Source organism: Schistocerca piceifrons, chromosome 1 (genome assembly GCF_021461385.2).
Source record: "Schistocerca piceifrons isolate TAMUIC-IGC-003096 chromosome 1, iqSchPice1.1, whole genome shotgun sequence".
In the NCBI taxonomy this organism is placed as follows: Eukaryota; Metazoa; Arthropoda; class Insecta; order Orthoptera; family Acrididae; genus Schistocerca; species Schistocerca piceifrons.
Genome location: NC_060138.1, coordinates 914,152,336 through 914,174,355, shown reverse-complemented (window position 1 = coordinate 914,174,355; position 22,020 = coordinate 914,152,336). Strand labels below are relative to the sequence as shown.

At 39.5% G+C, this 22,020-nt stretch overlaps 1 protein-coding gene across 1 annotated transcript in view; it reads left to right on the top strand.

Annotated features, from left to right (window-relative positions):
- The first annotated feature begins 16,396 nt into the window (after positions 1-16,396).
- The window catches only part of LOC124717070 (3-hydroxyisobutyrate dehydrogenase, mitochondrial), a 65,661-nt gene continuing 60,037 nt past the window's right edge, over positions 16,397-22,020 (top strand). Inside the window, exon 1 of the mRNA XM_047243756.1 lies at positions 16,397-16,592. Coding sequence (XP_047099712.1) covers positions 16,583-16,592 — 10 coding nt within the window. The 5' untranslated portion in view covers positions 16,397-16,582. The remainder of the gene's footprint in view (positions 16,593-22,020) is intronic.

The window sequence follows — 22,020 nt, the reverse complement described above, 5'->3', positions numbered from 1 at the left end:
ATATCTTTGATGAATGGCAAACTCAGCAAAGTAAACATAATGTGGTGGCAAATGGCTCTAATTTCTATTGTAAACGAAGATAGAATAGCAAGTAAGAGTCCCGTACTCACGAACTGAGCGTAGGGATTAGAAGCAGGTATCCTGAAACGCCATCCTGGGAAGGGTCCGAGTGGAGGTGGTTTGCCACCGCCCTCCTCCGACCTGTTACGAAATGTTGAGCGTGTTTTTGCACACAGGGGATGACTGTGATGTGTGCTGGTACAGTGTAGAGTCGTGTTTGTGTTTTTATGGATGAGGAGGGAGAGGTTGAAACTCGTTGCTGGCACGTAACATAATTCTCTCGAAAAGCTTAACATCCCCATTCTACGGATGAATCACCATTCCACAGTGTCACATTCCTCTCTTAAAGAGAGATTGTGGAGAGGTTTGAAATTCAATCCAGGACATTGGCGCAAAAACTGGCGATCAGGAAGTTTATCATCTCCATCTACATGGATACTCTGGAAATCACATTCAAGTGCCTGGCAGAGGGTTCATCGAACCACCATCACAATTCTCTATTATTCCAATCTTGTATAGCGCGCGGAAAGAATGAACACCTATATCTTTCCGTACGAGCTCTGATTTCCCTTATTTTATCGTGGTGATCGTTCCTCCCTATGTAACTCGGTGTCAACAAAATATTTTCGCATTCGGAGGAGAAAGCTGGTGATTGGAATTTCGTGAGGAGGTTCCATCGCAACGAAAAACTGCTTTCTTTTAATGATTTCCAGCCCAAATCCTGTATCATTTCTGTGACACTCTCTCCCATATATGGCGATAATACAAAACGTGCTGCCTTTCTTTGAACTTTTTCGATGTACTTCGTCAGTCCTATCTGGTAAGGATCCCACACCGCGCAGCAGTATTCTAAAAGAGGACGGACAAGGGTAGTGCAGGCAGTCTCCTTAGTAGGTCTGTTACATTTTCTAGGTGTCCTGCCAATAAAACGCAGTCTTTGGTTAGCCTTCCCCACAACATTTTCTGTGTGTTCCTTCCAATTTAAGCTGTTCGTAATTGTAATACCTAGGTATTTAGTTGAATTTACGGCTTTTAGGTTAGACTGATTTATCGTGTAACCGAAGTTTAACGAGTTCCATTTAGCACTCATGTGGATGACCTCACACTTTTCGTTATTTAGGGTCAACTGCCACTTTTCGCACCATTCAGATATCTTTTCTGAATCGTTTTGCAGTTTGTTTTCATCATCTGATGACTTTATTAGTCGATAAACGACAGCGTCATCTGCAAACACCGGAAGACGGTTGCTCAGATTGTCTCCAAAATCGTTTATATAGATAAGGACCAGTAAAGGGCCTACAACACTACCTTGGGGAACGCCAGAAATCACTTCTGTTTTACTCGGTAACTTCCCGTCAATTACTACGAACTGTGACCTCTCTGACAGGAAATCACAAATCCAGTCGCATAACTGAGACGATATTCAATAAGCACGCAATTTCACCACGAGCCGCTTGTGTGGTACAGCGTCAAAAGCCTTCCGGAAATCCAGAAATACGGAATCGATCTGAAATCCTTTGTCAATAGCGCTCTCTCCTCCCCTGGCCGGCCAAATACTGGCAGTGAAAGTATCATCTACCGCCAGGATTCGAACTGGCTTTACATATGTAATACGTGCCTCTGGCACCAGCAACACACTAACAAAAATATGCTTTGCTCGATGAGCTAATGCCGCAAATTCTGGACAGTGAGCCAGGAACGCGTTCCGGCACCTCCCAGAGACCTTTTTCTTTAACAGTTCAGCACCGGAGATTTGAAACAGTACACGTGTATTAAATCACAACGTAACTATAATTTGCCGCTGCGCCAGCACAAGTGAGCGTGACAATGGGTCGCCAACGAGATGTGACGGGCAGGAGGTATATGTGTGTTTATGTGTGTGTGTGTGTACGCACGTACAGTATACCCAAGATAAGTTATCAACCTTGTGGTGTTATGTGTTTGATTAGAAGATATTATGGTTTAAAAACCTGAATTTCAGAACAGTATTTTCTAAAAAATGATTTCTCATTGTAAGTCTTATCACAAGTCTCTCTCTGTGGCTAGCGGGGGGAGGGGCGGGGATGGTGAAGTGGTAGAAAGGGGCGCGTTCCGGCACCTAAAAGTTTAGAAACTAAGCGTGAGCAGAATACATTAGTGTACGGTACTTCTTGCGAATTGCAACTTGGCATCAGTCGAGCGGGATTTGCAGGCAGAGGGGGAGCGGACAAGCTGCGTGGAGTGAAGGGTTGCGAGGGGGGGAGGGGATGGGGGGAAACAAATGCAATCTCCATGTATTGTAAGCACCCAGTGCAGGCAACACAAACCTGTGTATTGAGCTTCCATAAGCTCCTGATAACCGGGTTTCTTTTCCGAAATGGAGTAGAAGATAGCCCCCGTGATGAGCCAGCAAACGCATCATCACTCATTTTAGTAAAAAACGTAATGTATACAGCGCAACAAGACAGCTCAGCTCAGTTACAAAGAAGACGACAATGCAGTCAATACTGGCTAACGGTACGCTGCGCTGTTGGCAACGATCATCTGCAAATCACTAGGGCACGAATCCTCCCGGCTGCTGCCAACTGCTACCGATCATAACTGGTGAGCTGCGTATCAGGTTACAGACTACAGTGTTGCAGTGAGTTACTGTGTGTTTAACAACTAGTGTCTAGTGCTCGTTTTGTTTTTACGACTGACTGAAAATGTCTGAAAAGAATGTCAAGCGGTATGTACTACGTTTTAGAAAAGAGTGGTTAAGTGATAAACAATTAAAAGATCGGTTGTTAGAAGTGCTCAGGGAACCTAGTAGTGCGCGGTGTAAATGTTGCCAATGCTACCTGAATGTAAGATTGTCAGGTTTACTTCTGCATGGAAAAAGTAAGAAACATTTAAAAGCAGCTGAACCTTTTACATCTTGATGACAGTTAATATTGCCATTTCAGTCTGTCAAACATATGGACGAACGTGAAGCTGCAAAAGGTGTTCTTATCTTGTTTGCACTTAATTACTGTGCAAGTAGAACCGTCGATCATCCTTCAGATCTAACCAAGAAATTTTTTCGAAGAGCTGACCAGGCATCTCTTTTCCGGCTATATCGTTCACGAAGAACAGTGCTTTGATCAGGAACATTCTCTTCCAGCACTTTAAATCAGAAGTACAGAATGATGTTGGTAATGGACATTTCAGTCTTCTTATAGATGAGTCTACAGATGTTTGTGCCACCAAATTGTTGGCTGTTTGCATTCTATATTTTTCAAAACAACAAAGCAGAGACATTTCCACCTTCTTAGGAATTGTCGAACGAGAACAGGGGAATGTTGAATGTATTGTTACTGCACCAAAGTCTTTACTTTCAGATTATGGTCTAGACATTAAACAAATGAGAGGAATTGGTACGGATAATGCCTCAGTAATGGTGGGTATTAACAATGGGGTTTACCAGAAACTGAAATGTGAGGTCCCTAATCTCGTATTGATTCCCTGTTTTTCCCATTCAGTTCAGTTAGCAGTGTCCTCTGCTGCCCAGATGCTATCAAGGAATATTGAGTTCTTAATTTGTGAAACTTATTCTTGGTTTTCTAAATCTTCTCGACAAGCCATGTATAGAGACTTGTTTAAAGCGCTAAATGATGGAACCGAACCCCTTGAAATTATACACCATTTAGACGCAAGGTGGCTATCGATCTAAGTTGCTGTTAATCGAATGTTAAGTCAGTGGCTTGAACTACAGACACATTTTGAAATCTCCAGACGTAAGACAAAGTGCTATACAGCTGACGTATTATATAGTATCTACTCTGGTGCCATCAATAAGCTTTATCTTCTGTTTCTTAGACCAACTCTACAAGAATGCCGAAAGGTCAATAAATCACTCCAATCAAGTACAGCAGACCGTTCAAAGCTTCTGCAAGACTTAGTTCTTCCTATTGTAGGTCTTAGGCGGTGGATTGTTGTTCCCAGTTATAAGGGGGGATTTAGTAACGGTAGACGTTAGAAAATACAGATCCCCTAATATTTATCTTGGGCATGAAGTAGAGGTTTCATTTGTAAATAAGATGAAAGAAAATAAAAGTAACGCAGAAAGCGAAAACGTTTGTCGCAGTAGATGCGAATTGCAAAGGAGCTCCAGAGGCGACTGCCCAATAATGTCAAGGTTTTACAAAAAGTGTGCCTAATTGCTCCAGAATAATGTTTGAGGGTGATGACAGAAAGTACAATCCTGCTGACTCCGGAATTTTAATTACCTGACACTGAAATAACAAAAACTGACTTTCAGTGGTCACTACTGTTCAATGGAGAAACATCGCAAATTCAGAATAACTTTGGCAAGAGATCGCATCATATAAAGACGCTAGTTCCCAAAATTCGTTTCAGGAGCTCTTAGATTTTGAAATGATGCTTTTGGTGTTACGTTGGTCAAATGCTGAGGTCTAAAGAGCATTTAGCATGCTCACCAATATGGCAAATGCAGTTCTCACTGTTCGGGCCGGACTTACACATGTGAACAAGGGCTGCCATAATTACATCTTACCAGAGCATGTTTTGAAGCAAATTTGCTCAATGGCTGCTTACCAAGGAGACTAACAATCCAGCACGTCAACTGAAGAAGAGTCAGAGGACAATGTTTATGAACTGTTATTATTTTAATAAACACGGGTGAGTAAATATCTTTAAATTTGTGCATTTTCATGTTTTTGTGGAGCAATGTCTGCTCCATTAAATTTTGGGCGTGCTGCACATAATTTCGGCTTCATCTTCTCATATTTCGGCTGTATACTGTCCAGCCATCTGTCTGTCGGCTCATTCTGAAGATGACTAGACGTTACACAGCCGAAATGTTAGAAGTAGAGGCTGAATGTGTGCGACTGTACGCCCGAAATTTAATAGAGCGTATTTAAAATTGCTTGTTACTGTTCCATTAAAATGTGTTGTAATTATATAATAATATATATCTTATATTTTGAACGAGTTCGGCGGATTTTTTAATATTTGTCCGTCTCGCAAACTAGATGTGAGTGTAATGCTTAAATTAATTTTAATTTCGTCTTTTTATTTGCAAGAAAATACAGAGATATCTGATTTTGGCGGATTTTTAAATGTTTGCTCGATGCGAAAACAAAGTAATTAGTGTCATATTTTAAAAGAACTTTTATTTTTTCTTTATTTTTGCAAGAAGGAGATATTTCATTTTTATGGATTTTTGGGTGTTGGTTTGACAGGAAAAATAACCACACACTGGCAACATTGCTTAGCAGCTGCCAACAAGAGGCTGGGACGCGTGGGGAGAGGTTGGTTTGAATCTGATCCTCAAAGGCTGTAGACACAGTGGCTGGAGATGGCCATCATGTGTGCAAGAGTCGTGTCTGAGTGATTGTGTGAATGCCTGTGTTCTCTCGTTTTCTGATAAAGGCTATGCTGATAAAGGCTATGGCCGGAAATTTAGTTGTGAGAGTGTGATTGTCTTTTCTACGTGCCTGTTTGCGGCTCAGTGACCATCTTTATGGCCAGTTGCAACCTATTCTCGTAAGTATTGATTCTCAGAGTATTCGCGCATGTTATCTGTCACTTTTTTTTTAAATCTCAAAATTTGTCAGGAGAAAATGCTAAAACTTGACTGGAAATCAGGGAAATATCAGGGAATTTCACTTGGGGAAACTTGTGGCGACGCTGTATATACTATTAAGATAAGTAATCCATACATTTTATAAAATGGTTCTATGTCTGTTTACATATGAAGAGCCCACAGGAAACAGGGTAAGTCACATTTTGGACATTTCTCAGGAGAGGAGATTTAAGCCTTCAAGATTACAAAAAAGTACATAAAACACTCCAGTCGCCTTTAACCAATTATTTACGATGTCAAATTTAATGGTTGTAGAGGATGTACACTAGAAAAGAATGACAATTCAAATTACATGCAAAAGATGCACATCTTCAGCACGAAAAGAAGAGGTAAATACACCACTTACTCGTAAGTTTTGCCCCTTCTTTGTGTTGCTTAGCATTCGAAGTTTCTGTTTGCTGGTCTTGAATTTTGGTTCGTTTTGTGGTAGACTGGAATAGAAATTTCTTGCGCCTTGACGACAAAATCGTTTAAGTTCTTGAAAGTCTACATTTTTCATAAGGTACTGGCATCAGCGCTGAAAATAGAATCTCAGAATTAGTTATCTGCAAAACAATCATGATTTACCTTTCAAAAAGTACATTACAGAACACCAGTATATGCGCGATGAGACAGTAAGCATTCGTCAGGCCCCTGCAGTTGATACTCAGGCTCAACGTCTACTTGTAGACCACAGAATGCTCCAAATCTATTGGTGTCCAGGCTCCATCGTAAGCAAACCTGTATTTGAACAGCTTATCTTACTTCACAACTAGAGCAAAACTGAGCGATAGTGTCTAGAAAGAACACTTCGGTTTGTAACATGCTTTTAAAAAGGTCATTCAGTCTCGTATACTTTCTTATTGAACAGGGATGACTTTCTAAGGCATTAGACTCACTCTTGCGGTTTCAAAACCAGTTTGGTAACTCTGCAATAACTTTCTTTTGTACCAAACCTAAGTGTTTATCACATTCCACATTATACTGTCCTCTAATTGGGAATACTATTTTGACACTACCTAATCGCGTAATGGTGTGAACGGGATACTGACGGTATATGAACACTGCTTAGGTCTTATTCTGTCCTCAGTACGAGTCACAGAATATTACAAGAACTCGTATTTTCGGATCAAGGATTTCACTCACATAATAGTGCATAATAACTTCATTCGCTCCCTTATGCCCTAGATCTTCAGTGTAAGTATAAAATATTGCTTCACTGTTGGACATTTGGTGAATGCTGAAACAGCAAACTGATAATTCCATGCAAAGCATAGAACCTATTGGTAAGCAAGGATTTCACTCATGCTGTCATTTCGTTTCATTCTTACAGTGTATCGTAAAGAGTAATCTCTGGTATTGGGATCGTCATGCCTAAGCCTTCTACGAGCAATGAATATCACCGAAATTAAGATGGTTAAATAGGCAGATTTGTCATTTCAGTCAGCTAATAAATTGATAAGCTGCGCTCTTCCTTCGGGTAGATTTCTTTAAAGCACGCCAACAGTGAGCATTTGCAATCACTCATAAGACAATGCCCTAAGATCCCTACAGACATTACTGATTCTGTCACAACTTTCTTTCTTTTCAACTGATTGATTAACCGATGGCTTCTCACCTTCATCTTGTGATGACCCACACATTTCAAACATCCAAAGAGGACCACACTACTATCACACTTCAAATTAAACACTACTACCATAAGAAACTCAATCGACCATGTTTGCAGCCGCAGTCCAGCTGACCTAACAGGCGTATTGCAAACAGACGAAGCAAACCTTGGACTTGTTCTATTCTTTTCGTGAGAACGCCGACTTAGAACGTTGTTCCCGTTACCACTAAAACTAAAACGCTTTGTATCTCGGTGCCTCGCTACTTTATTTGAAAGTAGTCTTTTATTCCCGTGGGGTCTTCGTATAGGCAGACTATATTCATGTAGTATTTGAGAATGATTTGAACAAACTTTAAGCATAATTTCAAACCTTTGCGAAACTTTTTCTCACTGACAACCCCCACAAAATCATGAAACGAAAAGAGTTTGCCGCTTACTACATTTTCGCTGTTCATGAGGTAAAAATATCGTATCAGACATGCCGTTTTATCTTCATTACTAATAACTGTATTCGTAACACACTTTGTACTCACCAGTCACATATACCACTAAGTGCACCAGCAAAATTACATCATTGTCAAGATATGAGGTCATAAAGAAATGCATGAAAAACTACCGCATCATGCATGACATTTTAATTCATTACTTCTCTACCACTCACTCTATTCGCAACACATTTTGAAGACTGGGGAAAAAGAAGGCGGACAGACGGGGGGAGAAAGAGGAGCTGGACAAATGGAAGACTAGAATAAATAAATACTCGGGCAACGCCGAGCACATAGCTACTTTTTTTTGTAGTTAGAACATAAAAAAGAACAAAAAGAGTTCGTACCTACAGACAGGGATGCCCATACCCAGGGTCAAAGGGGGGAGGGAGGGAGTATCCCCCCCTACCCCCCCACCCCCCACCAAATTGCTCCCAGGTAAAGGAAATTCCTTTTTGGCGGAAAACGTTTTTAATTCGAGAAGAAACGCCTAACACTAAAAAATTATCAAAAGGATAATGGCAGTTCCATGAAGCATTTCGTGTGTGGAGCTCGAATCAATTGTGGTCTGACACAAGAATCAAACTGAGTATTGATATGATAAAAACGTAATTATCAATTCGTTGTAATTTGAAGTCTGCAACATGCAATGGCTTTTACCAAAAATTTAAAGGTAACAAAAATTTATTGACAGTTGTAACTAACAATAATAAATATAATTTTTAGTCCAGAATGAGATTTTCACTCTGCAGCGGAGTGTGCGCTGATATGAAACTTCCTGGCAGATTAAAACTGTGTGCCTGACTGAGACCCGAACTCGGGTCCTTTGCCTTTCACAGACAAGTGCTCTACCAAGAGTAGAGCAAAGGCAAAGGTCCCGAGTTCGAGTCTCGGTCCGGCACACAGTAGAGAGTAGAGCAGTAGAGAGTAGAGCACTTGCTCACGAAAGGCAAAGGTCCCGAGTTCGAGTCTCGGTCTGGCACACAGTTTTAATCTTCCAGGAAGTTTCATAATTTTTAATGTTGCTGCAGGTATGTGTTTTTGTGTTTTCACCCTCACCTCGCTAAATTTTTTCACAAAGGCATGTTCGATAATTTTGTCAATGTAATCTAGCAAGCATAGTTCCAACTCGAGCTCGAGCCTAGAAACATCAGAGTTTAATAGTGTGGTGTACAATAATTTGATGAATACTATCGAAAAAAACAGCGTGTGCTTTATCTGAGTCAGGCATATCCGATATTACCACCAATAATAATGGTGTGGAAACAATCATTTGAGTTGACCCAAATGACAATTATAAAGTGAACGATGATAGTGATTCAGTTTCTCACAATACTTCGAACTGGATAATGAATGAACTCCTTCACGATCATATTGCTAAACAAGATCAGGTGGCACAGAATATGGATTGTAATTTCAATAAAGAATGCAGGCAGTATACTGACATTCCAAAAGATTTGTTTTCTAGGTCCATGAAGAATGGCGACAAACGAAGAAGAAGAATATAATTATTTAATATACTCAAGAGTATTATATTTTATGTCCCATGTTTATAGTGTAATGGAACAACACAGTCTGCAAAACCTAATGAGGGAGTAAATGATTGGAAAAACGATCAGTCATGATTAACTGCCTATGAAAATTTATCTGAACATGTTCACTTCAAACGTTAGGAGACAAATCACGGGGAGACTAGACAAGAAACTAATATCTCTGCTTGAGACATGGTGCCCCAGGGATCAGTGCTGGGGCCACTCCTTTTCCTCATGCTATGCCTTTTAGTATTACAAGTAATTCTACAATATTTTTGTTTGATGATGACGCTAGCTTTGTAGTAAAGGATGTTGTGCACAAAATTGGCTCTGTTTCGAATAGTATAGTTCATGACGTAAGTTCATGGCTTGTAGAAAGTAAACTAACGCTATATCACAGTAAGACTCAGTTTTTACGTTTTCTAACACACAATTCAACAAAACCCGACGTTTAATTTCACAAAATGGGCATATGATTAGCGAAACTGAACAGTTCAAATTTCTGGGTGTTGAGATAGATAGTAAACTATCGTGGAAATCTCACGTTCAGGACCTTGTTCAAAGACTTAATGCTGCCATTTTTACTATTCGAACGGTATCTGAAGTAAGTGGCAGTTCAACACAAAAAGTAGACTACTTTGCTTACTTTCATTCGCTTATGACGTATGGTAATATATTTTTGAATAACTCTTCCCATTCTAAAAGGATATTTTTGGCTCAGAAACGGGCGGTTCGGGCAATAAGTGGTGCAAGTTCGCGAAACTCTTCTCGACCCCTGTTCATTAGTCCAGGTATTCTGAAATTGGCCTCTCAGTACATATATTCTCTGTTGTCGTTTCTTGTTAACATTAGAAGCTTTCACTCAGTTAATACTAGGCAGAAATCCAATCTGTATTTGGATTGTGCTACCTTGACTCTTTGGCAGACAGTTATGCAGTATATTGCTGCATCAATTTTCAATAAGCTACTACAAGAATTCAACTATCTTAGCAGTTATCCACACGCTTTTAAATCTAAACTGAAGTGTTTCCTCACTGGTCACTCCTTCTATTCTGTCTTGGAGTTCCTTGAAAAATTTAGCTGGTTCCTGTATTATATCGTTGATTGCGTATACATAAACTTATGGCTTGTCTTTTTTGGGTTCATAAACGTTTTATTTTACCTGTTTATTACTTTTATGTTGTAATTGCATGTACTAACACGTTCCATGACACTGGAGATTTGCTCGTCAATTTGGTCCTACGGGACTAGATGTTTAAAATAAAAATATATTGGAGGTACATGGTAAAACGAGCCGTTGGTGTGGTCAAAAGATGTTTCACACAAGGCCTGTTTTTCAGGGGTCACAACCATGGGTTTGAGTGCACACATGCGGAAATTTAGAGTTGACACTACAGCAATAGCAGAATTCGAACCTTTTCTAGCTAACCATAAAGAGCTATAGGGACACAAAGGAAAAGCGAGCACATCTCGTCTTCCTTTCCAAATGTGTGAAAACTTTATATCAATTCTGGCATAAAGGGTGGTGAAGAATATTATAGATGTAGTGAAGGAAACTAAATATTTTTCCACCATATTAGACTCCACCACAATATTACACATGTCGATCAGCTGTCTTTTGTTGTAAGGTATTTAACTAGTGATGAATTTCCTGTTGGAAGATTTATAAGTTATGTGCCAAATTAAGGAAACTAATCAGTTTAATTAGCTGATACATTAATAAATTTCCTAAGTAAATGTGATTTGGACATTCACTTGCATAGGGGTCAATCATGCGACAATGCAAGCAATATGGATGCTACTTACTCTGGTCTCCAAGCTAGAATTAAACGAATCAATCCTCTTGGTGTGTACACTCTGTGTGCAGCCCACTTCCTCAACTTAGTAGGATCGTGTGCAGCAGTGTTGCACACAAGCAACTTCATTTTTCCGTTTCTCGCAGGAAAATTACTCTTTCTTCTCTGCTTCGACGAACCGTCGGGATATTTTACAATCCAAATTAAATTGTACACTCTCCGTGAAACGACCTTCAGAAACACGCTGGGCAGGGTATCATGATCCCTGCTATAGACTTCCATCAATCGCCTTAAACCTGCTTGTTGCATTTCTCACACTGGTATGTTGTTGTTGTTGTCGTCTTCATTCCTGAGACTGGTTTGATGCAGCTCTCCATGCTACTCTATCCTGTGCAAGCTTCTTCATCTCCCAGTACTTACTGCAACCTACATTCTTCTGAATCTGCTTAGTGTATTCATCTCTTTGTCACCCTCTATGATTTTTACGCTCCACGCTGCCCTCCAATGCTAAATTTGTGATCCCTTGATGCCTCAGAACATGTCCTACCAACCAGTCCCTTCTCCTTGTCAAGTTGTGCCACGAACTTCTCTTCTCCCCAAATCTATTCAATGCCTCCTATTTGTTATGAGATCTACCCATCTAATCTTCAGCATTCTTCTGTAGCACCGAATTTCGAAAGCTTCTATTTTCGTCTTGTCCAAACTATTTATCGGTCATCTTTCCTTCCATACATGGCTACACTCAATACAAACACTTTCAGAAACGACTTCCTGACACTTAAATCTATACTCGATGTTAACAAATTTCTCTTCTTCAGACACGCTTTCCTTGCCATTGCCAGTCTACATTTTATATCCTCTCTACTTCGACCATCATCAGTAATTTTGCTCCCCAAACAGCAAAACTCCTTTGCTACTTTAAGTGTCTCATTTCCTAATTTAATTCCCTCAGCATCGCCTGACTTAATTCGACTACATTCCATTAGCCTCGTTTTGCTTTTGTTGATGTTCATCTTATATCCTCCTTTCAGGACACTGTCCATCCGTTCAACTCCTCTTCCACATCCTTTGCTGTCTCTGAGAATTACAATGTCATCGGCGAACCTCAAAGTTTTTATTTCTTCTCCATGCACTTTAATACCTACTCCGAATTTTTCTTTTGTTTCCATTACTGCTTGCTCAATATACAGATTAAATAACATTGGGGAGAGGCTACAACCCTGTCTCACTCCCTTCCCAACCACTGCTTCCCTTTCATGCCCCTCGACTCATATAACTGACATCTGGTTTCTGTACAAATTGTAAATAGCCTTTTGCTCCCTGTATCTTACCCCTGCCACCTTCAGAATTTGAAAGAGAGTATTCCAGTCAACACTGTCAAAAGCTTTCTCTAAGTCTACAAATGCTAGAAATGTAGGTTTGCCTTTCCTTAATCTATTTTCTAAGATAAGTCGTAGGGTCAGTATTGCCTCACGTGTTCCAACATTTCTGAGGAATCCGAACTGATCTTCGCCGAGGTCGGCTTCTACCAGTTTTTCCATTCGTCTGTAAAGAATTCGCGTTAGTGTTTTGCAGACGTGACTTATTAAACTGATAGTTCGGTAATTTTCACATCAGTCAACACCTGCTTTCTTTGGGATTGGAATTATTATATTCTTCTTGAAGTCTGAGGGTATTTCGCCTGTCTCATACATCTTGCTCACCAGATGATAGAGTTTTGTCAGGACTGGCTCTCTCAAGGCCGTTAGTAGTTCCAATGGCATGTTATCTACTCCCGGGGCCTTGTTTTGACTCAGGTCTTTCAGTGCTCTGTCAAACTCTTCACACAGTGTCGTATCTCCCATTTCATCTTCATCTACGTATTCTTCCATTTCCATAATATTGTCCTCAAGTACATCGCCCTTGTATAGACCCTCTATATTCTCCTTCCACCTTTCTGCTTTCCCTTCTTTGCTTAGAACTGGGTTTCCATCTGAGCTCTTCATATTCATACAAGAGGCTCTCTTTTCTCCAAAGGTCTCTTTAATTTTCCTGTAGGCAGTATCTATATTGCCCCTAGTGAGATAAGCCTCCACATCCTTGCATTTGTCCTCTAGCCATCCCTGCTCAGAAATTTTGCACTTCCTGTCGATCTCATTTTTGAGACGTTTGTATTCCATTTTGCCTGCTTCATTTACTATGTTTTTATATTTTCTTCTTTCATCAATTAAATTCAGTATTTCCTGTGATACCCAAGGATTTCTACTAGCCCTCGTCTTTTTACCTACTTGATCCTCTGCTGCCTTCACTACTTCATCCCTCAGAGCTACCCATTCTTCTTCTACTGTATTTCTTTCCCCCATTCCTGTCAATTGTTCCATTATGCTCTCCCTGAAACTCTGTACAACCGCTGGTTTAGTCGGTTTATCCAGGTCCCATCTCCCTAAAGTCCCACCTTTTTGCAGTTTCTTCAGTTTTAATCTACAGTTCATAAGCAATAGATTGTGGTGTGATTAGCCCACATCTGCTCCTGGAAATGTCTTACAATTTAAAACCTAGTTCCTAAATCTCTGTCTTACCATTATATAATACCTTCTAGTATCTCCCGGATTCTTCCATGTATACAATCTTCTTTTATGATTCTTGAACCAAGTGTTAGCTATGATTAAGTTATGCTCTGTGCAAAATTCTACCAGATGGCTTCCTCTTTCATTTCTCTCCCCCAATCCATATTCACCCACTATGTTTCCTTCTCTCCCTTTTCCTACTCGTGAAATCCAGTCACCCATGACTGTTAAATTTTCGTCTCCCTTCACTACCTGAATAATTTCTTTTATGTCATCATACATTTCATCAATTCCTTCATCATCTGCAGAGCTAGTTGGCATATAAACTTGTACTACTGTAGTAGGCATGGGCTTCGTGTCTATCTTGGCCACAATAATGTGTTCACTATGCTGTTGGTAGTAGCTTACCCGCACTCCTATTTTTTTATTCATTATTAAACCTACTTCTGCATTACCCCTATTTGATTTTGTATTTATAATCCTGTATTCACCTGACCAAAAGTCTTGTTCCTCCTGCCACCGAACCTCACTAATTCCCACTATATCTAACTTCAACCTATCCATTTCCCTTTTTAAATTTTCTAACCTGCCTGCCCGATTAAGGGATCTGACATTCCATGCTCCGATCCGTAGAACGCCAGTTTTCTTTCTCCTGATAACGACATCCTCTTGTGTAGTCACCGCCCGGAGACCCGAATGGGGGACTATTTTACCTCTGGAATATTTTATCCAAGAGGACGCCAGCATCATTTAACCATACAGTAAAGCTGCATGCCCTCGGTAAAAATTACGGCTGTAGTTTCCCCTTGCTTTCAGCCGTTCGCAGTACCAGCACAGCAAGGCCATTTTGGTTAATGTTACAAGGCCAGATCAGTCAATCATCCAGACTGTTGCCCCTGCAACTACTGAAAAGGCTGCTGCCCCTCTTCAGGAACCACATGTTTGTCTGGCCTCTCAACAGATACCCCTCCGGTGTGGTTGCACCTACGGTACGGCCATCTGTATCACTGAGGCACGCAAGCCTCCCCACCAACGGCAAGGTCCATGGTTCATGGGGGTAGGCACTGGTACGTACAAACCAGACAAATCACGGTAGACGCAGAACAAAACGAGTGATGAATGTTTGACAGACGTGGCAGAATCTCGTACTCCTCCGCTGAAAATCACACGATCTGGAAGTCTCGTCCGTTTTAGTAGGAAGCACCGTTAGAACGTGTGGGGAAGAGGGAAGTAATGAAGAGTAATGCTGACATGCACAAAAAAGTGTGGAAGGAACACAGGCATTTTCGTGTCCACACGTTGCCTCATTGCGCAAGCAGTCTGCTGTCAATCCACTTGGAAGTTTGTGTTGCGTTTAGTGTGATGAAAAGGCAGCAGAAAATGAAAAAGCGAAAGCGACTGTAGGTAAAGAAGCATCTAAATAACGTTTCGATTGCAAATTTCATAAGGTCACAGCGAGATTTTCCATTTTCTGCATAGGAAACTGCAGCAATAAGGCTGGCAATAACATTTCGTTGGCTATACTAACCGGCCACTTATACTAAATAAAAATACCAGAACTATTTATTTCGTATTTCAATACAAAGCATTTCAGTGATTATTCCTGAAAAATATATAAGGAAGTTTCTTAGTTGTTATGTGAAGGTTAATTAACTGTTAACGAGTGATTTCTATTTTTTTTTTTAAGGAAAATAGTTGTTTACACAACTTTAATCGTGAAAGATTGTATGTATATTGACATCTTCGGACTCGACAAATTTGGGAATTTCGCAGACTAGAACGGAAATTGTGTTATCCAATTTTGTACTTTTTGCGTCATCAGTGTTCTATATTTTTATTTCTAGTAGTTTGTTGAGGAGCTACACGCACCCAAACATTTTTTTGTTCAGGAGTCGTCGTAGCATCACTCTGTGCATAGCATGAATATTCGTCCACAGTTTTCATATACACTTTTTATACATTTTTGGCTTATTGTTCTCTGTTTCCCTGCTTCGAAACTTATGGCACCTTATTCTTTACGGTAATATGTTCAGGGCACCACATCTAAAATTTTTATTCAAATAATCTTTAGATGTGACTTTTCTTTGTCTGTACTGTAATCATCTTTAAATTTAAGCGTGCCTCCTGTAGACTCAACAGACATCAACGCATGTAAATCGCTTCACAGCCTAACCTGTACAACAGTACAAACACACATGGTCCCAAGCTACCTGTTGGATTGTTGGTTGTTGGGATGTTTAAGGGGGACTAAACAGCTAAGGTCATCAGTCCCAAGCTACCTGTCGTCTGCTAAAAAGCGCCAAGATTCCCACCGAAGCCGGGAAGCAGTGCGCTTCACGCACGGCCTCAATTTACTGGAAATTGCGCATACACAAATGCTGTTCGAAGTTTTTGCCCCAATTTGAACACAAAAAAGGCAGTGTGTGGACGCACGTGGCAGTAATCGCTAATCAGTAAATAAATGATATCGATCGATGACACATGTAAATGTGGATTTATTTGTAAGATGTGTTTCCAAACAAGCTTATGCAAATATGCTTTTGTTAGTGATAAAACCAGACTTGACTCTCTGTATCAAACGAGACTTTCACTTATATTTTATTACTATAGTAACAGTTTATATTATAACTAATACTCAGGTGTTTTCCAGTCATTGTAATGTTGAGTGAAAACATCTTAATGTAAAGTTGTAAACTATTTAAAATATGTATTGGAGTCAGTATGCACACGAAAAAAAATGCAGTTATCAGATACACAACCATTTAGCGACCAGATAAGAACGCTTACTAACCTTCCGTAACTTTGTTTACGTAATTTCCGTAGCTTTCACGTGTGGGAAAGCATTTGGAGTGCGTGAACTGTAGCGTCCTCTAGCTGCCAGATTTTTGCCTTGATACCAAAATAAATTTTAAGTATTCTTCTAAGTTGCTACGGTACAAACTTTGAATTGTGCTTTGAAGCTCGAAAATGATTTCAAGTACGTATGTCCTCACAGTGTACCCGCTTTTGCGCGCTATAGCACTGCAGTGAATGACGTTGCAAAACCCTTACAGAATTACTGCTGTGAAGAATAATAAACGATTTTATACGATGTTTCCTAACATAGATTTTGGCATCTTTTGGGCCCGTAACACCTTATTTCATAGTCATAGATTATGCAATGTCATAAAAATGAGTTACTCGTAAGAAGTACGTTTTTCGCGTTGAATCTAGAATAGAATGTGTGTACTCAGTGGCAAGCTATTGTGTCTGCACTTGGTATTGTAATAAAAAATTTGTGTACTACTATAATTACAATATCAAATGAAACTGTCATGGCTCCAAATCAAACTAACATTAAATTTTTTTAGCTAGACAGCAATTAGACTAATCATCATCTTAGTAAACTTTCTTGTGGTCTACTGATGAACATACTCTAAATATTATTGTGTAATTACAGTTTGCCTTGTATGTACTGTTATAATGGCACACTATTTGGATCAGATTATTACTATTTTCTGGTGCTTCAATTTTTTGTAGTTAAACAGCAGAACTTTTAGATTGTTTAACTACACTGTTGTGATTCTCGCATTGTATAAAATGCTTTAAGTATCATCTAAGTTTCGTCAGTATACTCTTGAATTCATTCAGTTGAGCTCATTGGGACCTTAAGTTGTTTGTCAAAAGGCACATGATCAAAATCTGTTTAAAACTGTTGTGGGCTTTTGTTAGCCTGATATTAGACCTATCAATTGCATATCTATCTCTTATGTAATGTATTGGTGTTCTACATTGTAGGGCGAACATTGTCACTCCAAGTATGACATAATGGATATTATTCATATTAGTAAATTGGGAAATATTGTTCTCCCCTTAATTGATATATTTCCCACATCTTCCATTGCCATTTCTCAACCCAGACCAATAAATGAAGACAATTACACAGCTGCAAATATCTGGAGATGAACAACCTTGATATTATGAAATGTTACTTACAGCCAATAAAGCCAACAATCTAGGTTGAACATTTGAACTCACTGGAAATAATTTGAAAATATTGGTTACATTTGTGGGGAATGGGGCTCCAGCAGTGTAACAGCAGATTAGTGACACAGTATAGAGATACTATTTCCACACTATTTATTAGTAAGCATATATACATAACAGGTGTAAGTGTTACTAATACACAGAGCATGCTAACTCCCACTACCTCGAGGACAGCGATCTTCCTTTAGAGAGTTGGAGATATTACGCCGCAACACACTGACACTTTCTCAATCACTACAGTGAGGCTAGTATTCGAGGATATGAGCTTCTCTGTGGTCTCTTCACTAAGAAGAGTTGAGCCAATACTTTTTATGTGTATTCAATTCATATTTGTTTATATGTAGTGAAAGTTCTATCCAGTTTTGTTACTAATGCAGAAGAAATACGTTACTGACCTGGATAACTGACCTCCACACAGTTTATTATTTCTATCAAATAATTTTATGTATATGTGATGGATCTATTGCAGCTTTACTGTATGGTTAAATGATGATGGCATCCTCTTGGGTAAAATATTCCAAAGGTAAAATAGTCCCCCATTCGGATCTCCGGGCGGGGACTACTCAAGAGGACGTCGTTATCAGGAGAAAGAAAACTGGCGTTCTACGGATCGGGGTGTGGAATGTCAGATCCCTTAATCGGGCAGGTAGGTTAGAAAATTTAAAAGGGCAAATAGATAGGTTAAAGTTAGATATAATGGGAATTAGTGAAGTTCGGTGGAAGAAGTAACAAGACTTTTGGTCAGGTGAATACAGGCTTATAAATACAAAATCAAATACGGGTAATGCAGGAGTAGGTGTAATAAGGAATAAAAAAATAGGAGGTGGGTAAGCTACTACAAACACCATAGTGAACGCATTATTGTGGCCAAGATAGACACAAAGCCCACGCCTACCACAGTAGTACAAGTTTATATACCAACTAGCTCTGCAGATGACGAAGAAATTGAAGAAATGTGTGATGAAATAAAAGAAATTATTCAGATAGTGAAGGGAGATGAAAATTTCATAGTCACAGGTGACTGGAATTCGGTAGTAGGAAAAGGAAGAGAAGGAAACATAGTAGGTGAATATGGATTGGGGCTAAGAAATGAAAGAGGAAGCCGCCTGGTAGAATTTTGCACAGAGCACAATTTAATCATAGCTAACACTTGGTTCAAGAATCATTAAAGAAGGTTGTATACATGGAAGAAGCCTGGAGATACTGACAGGTTTCAGATGGATTTTATAGTGGTAAGACAGAGATTTAGGGACCAGTTTTTAAATTGCAAGATATTTCCAGGGGCAGATGTGGACTCTGACCACAATCTATTGGTTATGAACTGTAGATTAAAACTGAAGAAACTGCAAAAAGGTGGGAATTTAAGGAGATGGAACCTGGATAAACTGAAAGAACCAGCGGTTGTACAGAGTTTCAGGGGGAGCATAAGGGAACAATTGACGGGAATGGGGGAAAGAAATACAGTAGAAGAAGAATGGGTAGCTTTGAGGGATGAAATAGTGAAGGCAACAGAGGATCAAGTAGGTAAAAAGACGAGGGCTAGTAGAAATCCTTGGGTAACAGAAGAGGTATTGAATTTAATTGATGAAAGAAGAAAATATAAAAATGCAGGAAATGAAGCAGGCAAAATGGAATACAAATGTCTCAAAAATGAGATCAACAGGACATGCAAAATGGCTAAGCAGGGATGGCTACAGGATAAATGTAAGGATGTAGAGGCTTATCTCACTAGGGGCAAGATAGAATCTGCCTACAGGAAAATTAAAGAGACCCTTGGAGAAAAGAGAGCCTCTTGTATGAATATCAAGAGCTCAGATGGAAACCCAGTTCTAAGCAAAGAAGGGAAAGCAGAAAGGTGGAAGGAGTATATAGAGGGTTTATACAAGGGCGATGTACTTGAGGACAATATTATGGAAATGCAAGAGGATGTAGATGACGATGAAATGGGAGATATGATACTGCATGAAGAGTTTGACAGAGCACTGAGAGACCTGAGTCGAACAAGGCTCTGGGAGTAGATAACATTCCATTAGAATTACTGACAGCCTTGGGAGAGCCAGTCCTGACAAAACTCTACCATCTGGTGAGCAAGATGTATGAGACAGGCGAAATAGCCTCAGACTTCAAGTAGAATATAATAATTCCAATCCCAAAGAAAGCAGGGGTTGACAGATGTGAAAATTACTGAACTAACAGTTTAATAAGTCCCGGCTGCAAAATACTAATGTGAATTCTTTACAGACGAATGGAAAAACTGGTAGAAGCCGACCTCGGGGAAGATCAGTTTGTATTCCATGGAAATGTTGGAACATGTGAGGCAATGCTGACCCTATGACTTATCTTAGAAGCTAGATTAAGAAAAGACAAACCTACATTTCTTGCATTTGTAGACTTAGAGAAAGATTTTGACAGTGTTGACTGGAATACTCTCTTTCAAATTCTGAAGGTGGCGGGGGTAAAATACAGGGAGCGAAAGGCTATTTACAATTTGTACAGAAACCAGATGGCAGTTATATGAGTCGAGGGGCACGAAAGGGAAGCAGTGGTTGGGAAGGGAGTGAGACAGGGTTGTAGCCTATCCCCAATGTTATTCAATCTGTATATTGAGCAAGCAATAAAGGAAACAAAAGTTCGGAGTAGGAATTAAAATCCATGGTGAAGAAATAAAAACTTTGAGGTTCACCGATGACATTGTAATTCTCAGAGACAGCAAAGGACTTGGAAGAGCAGTTGAACGGAATGTACAGTGGCTTGAAAAGAGGGTATAAGATGAACATCAACAAAAGCAAAACGAGGCTAATGGAATGTAGTCAAATTAAATCAGGTGATGCGGAGGGGATTAGATTAGGAAATGAGACACTTAAAGTAGCAAAGGAGTTTTGCTATTTGGGGAACAAAATAACTGATTATGGTCGAAGTAGAGAGGATATAAAATGTAGACTGGCAATGGCAAGGAAAGCGTTTCTGAAGAAGAGAAATTTGTTAACATCGAGTATAGATTTAAGTGTCAGGAAGTCGTTTTAGAAAGTATTTGTATGGAGTGTAGCCATGTATGGAAGTGAAACATGGACGACAAATAGTTTGGACAAGAAGGGAATAGAAGCTTTCGAAATTCGGTGCTACAGAAGAATGCTGAAGATTAGATGGGTAGATCACATAACAAATAGGAGGTATTGAATAAGATTGGGGAAAAGAGGAGCTTGTGGTACAACTTGACTAGAAGAAGGGATCGGTTGGCAGGACATGTTCTGAGGCATCAAAGGATCACCAATTTAGCATTGGAGGGCAGCGTGGAGGGTAAAAATCGCAGAGGGAGACGTAGAGATCAATACGCTAAGCAGATTCAGAAGGATGTAGGCTGCAGTACATACTGGGAGATGAAGCAGCTTGCACAGGATAGAGTAGCATGGAGAGCTACATCAAACCAGTCTCAGGACTAAAGACCACAACAACAATGACATTGTAGTTTTACCTACTGCATAACGATATACAGTAGTTATTATGAGATTAAGAAGCTTGTACAGGATAGAGTAGCATGGAGAGCTTCATCAAATCAGTCTTCGGACTGAAAACCACAACAATTACAACAACAACAAAAATAAAAGGAAAATTCACTTCAGAAAACTATAAAATTACAGAGAGACAGAATGGTTGAGCAATACCATTACTTACTTTCTGGAGGCCAAATTCCAGTATTGTCGATGTTGTAGCAGCAGCAGCAGTTTCATCCAGAGACATTATACATTGCATGGATTTTGTGGGAAATAACATAGCATAAAAGATTTTAAAGTGTATATAACTCTACATAATATCACATCCAGAACTCCACATACAAATCTGATGAACTATATGAATTTCACTGCACGTTTTTGTATTGTAGGAATTAAGATCTGAATTAGTTTTGAAACTTTCAGTGTACATTTTTATGTTAATCCACTTTTTTATGTATAGGGACATGGCAACAGCAGAAAATTTAGCTGTTGAAATCATTGTTTTGAGAGCATTAGCCTTGAACTGTTGGTAATTATCCTGACTGATCATTTTTATATTGTGAAAATAGTTTTCTTGTTTGTCTTATTATTAATCCAAAAATGAGGATGGGAGGCTAGATGTAAGCCAAGTAGGACAATTCTGTTTCTATCTACTACAAATTATACTAATGACAAGTAACAAAAAGCAAGCAGAACTTAGCTTTTTAGTGAAATAAGGGATGCAGGCTTTCCAGTCTAAATTTTCATGAGTTTGCCCCCTTGGTGATAGCCACCCTCTCACTCTGTTTAGTTCATATTCTAAGATCTAGGTTGTGTCGTGGGCTTGATTTCCTGTGATGAATACAATTATACATATTCAGAAATAAAGAAACTATTCGCAGCTTTTGG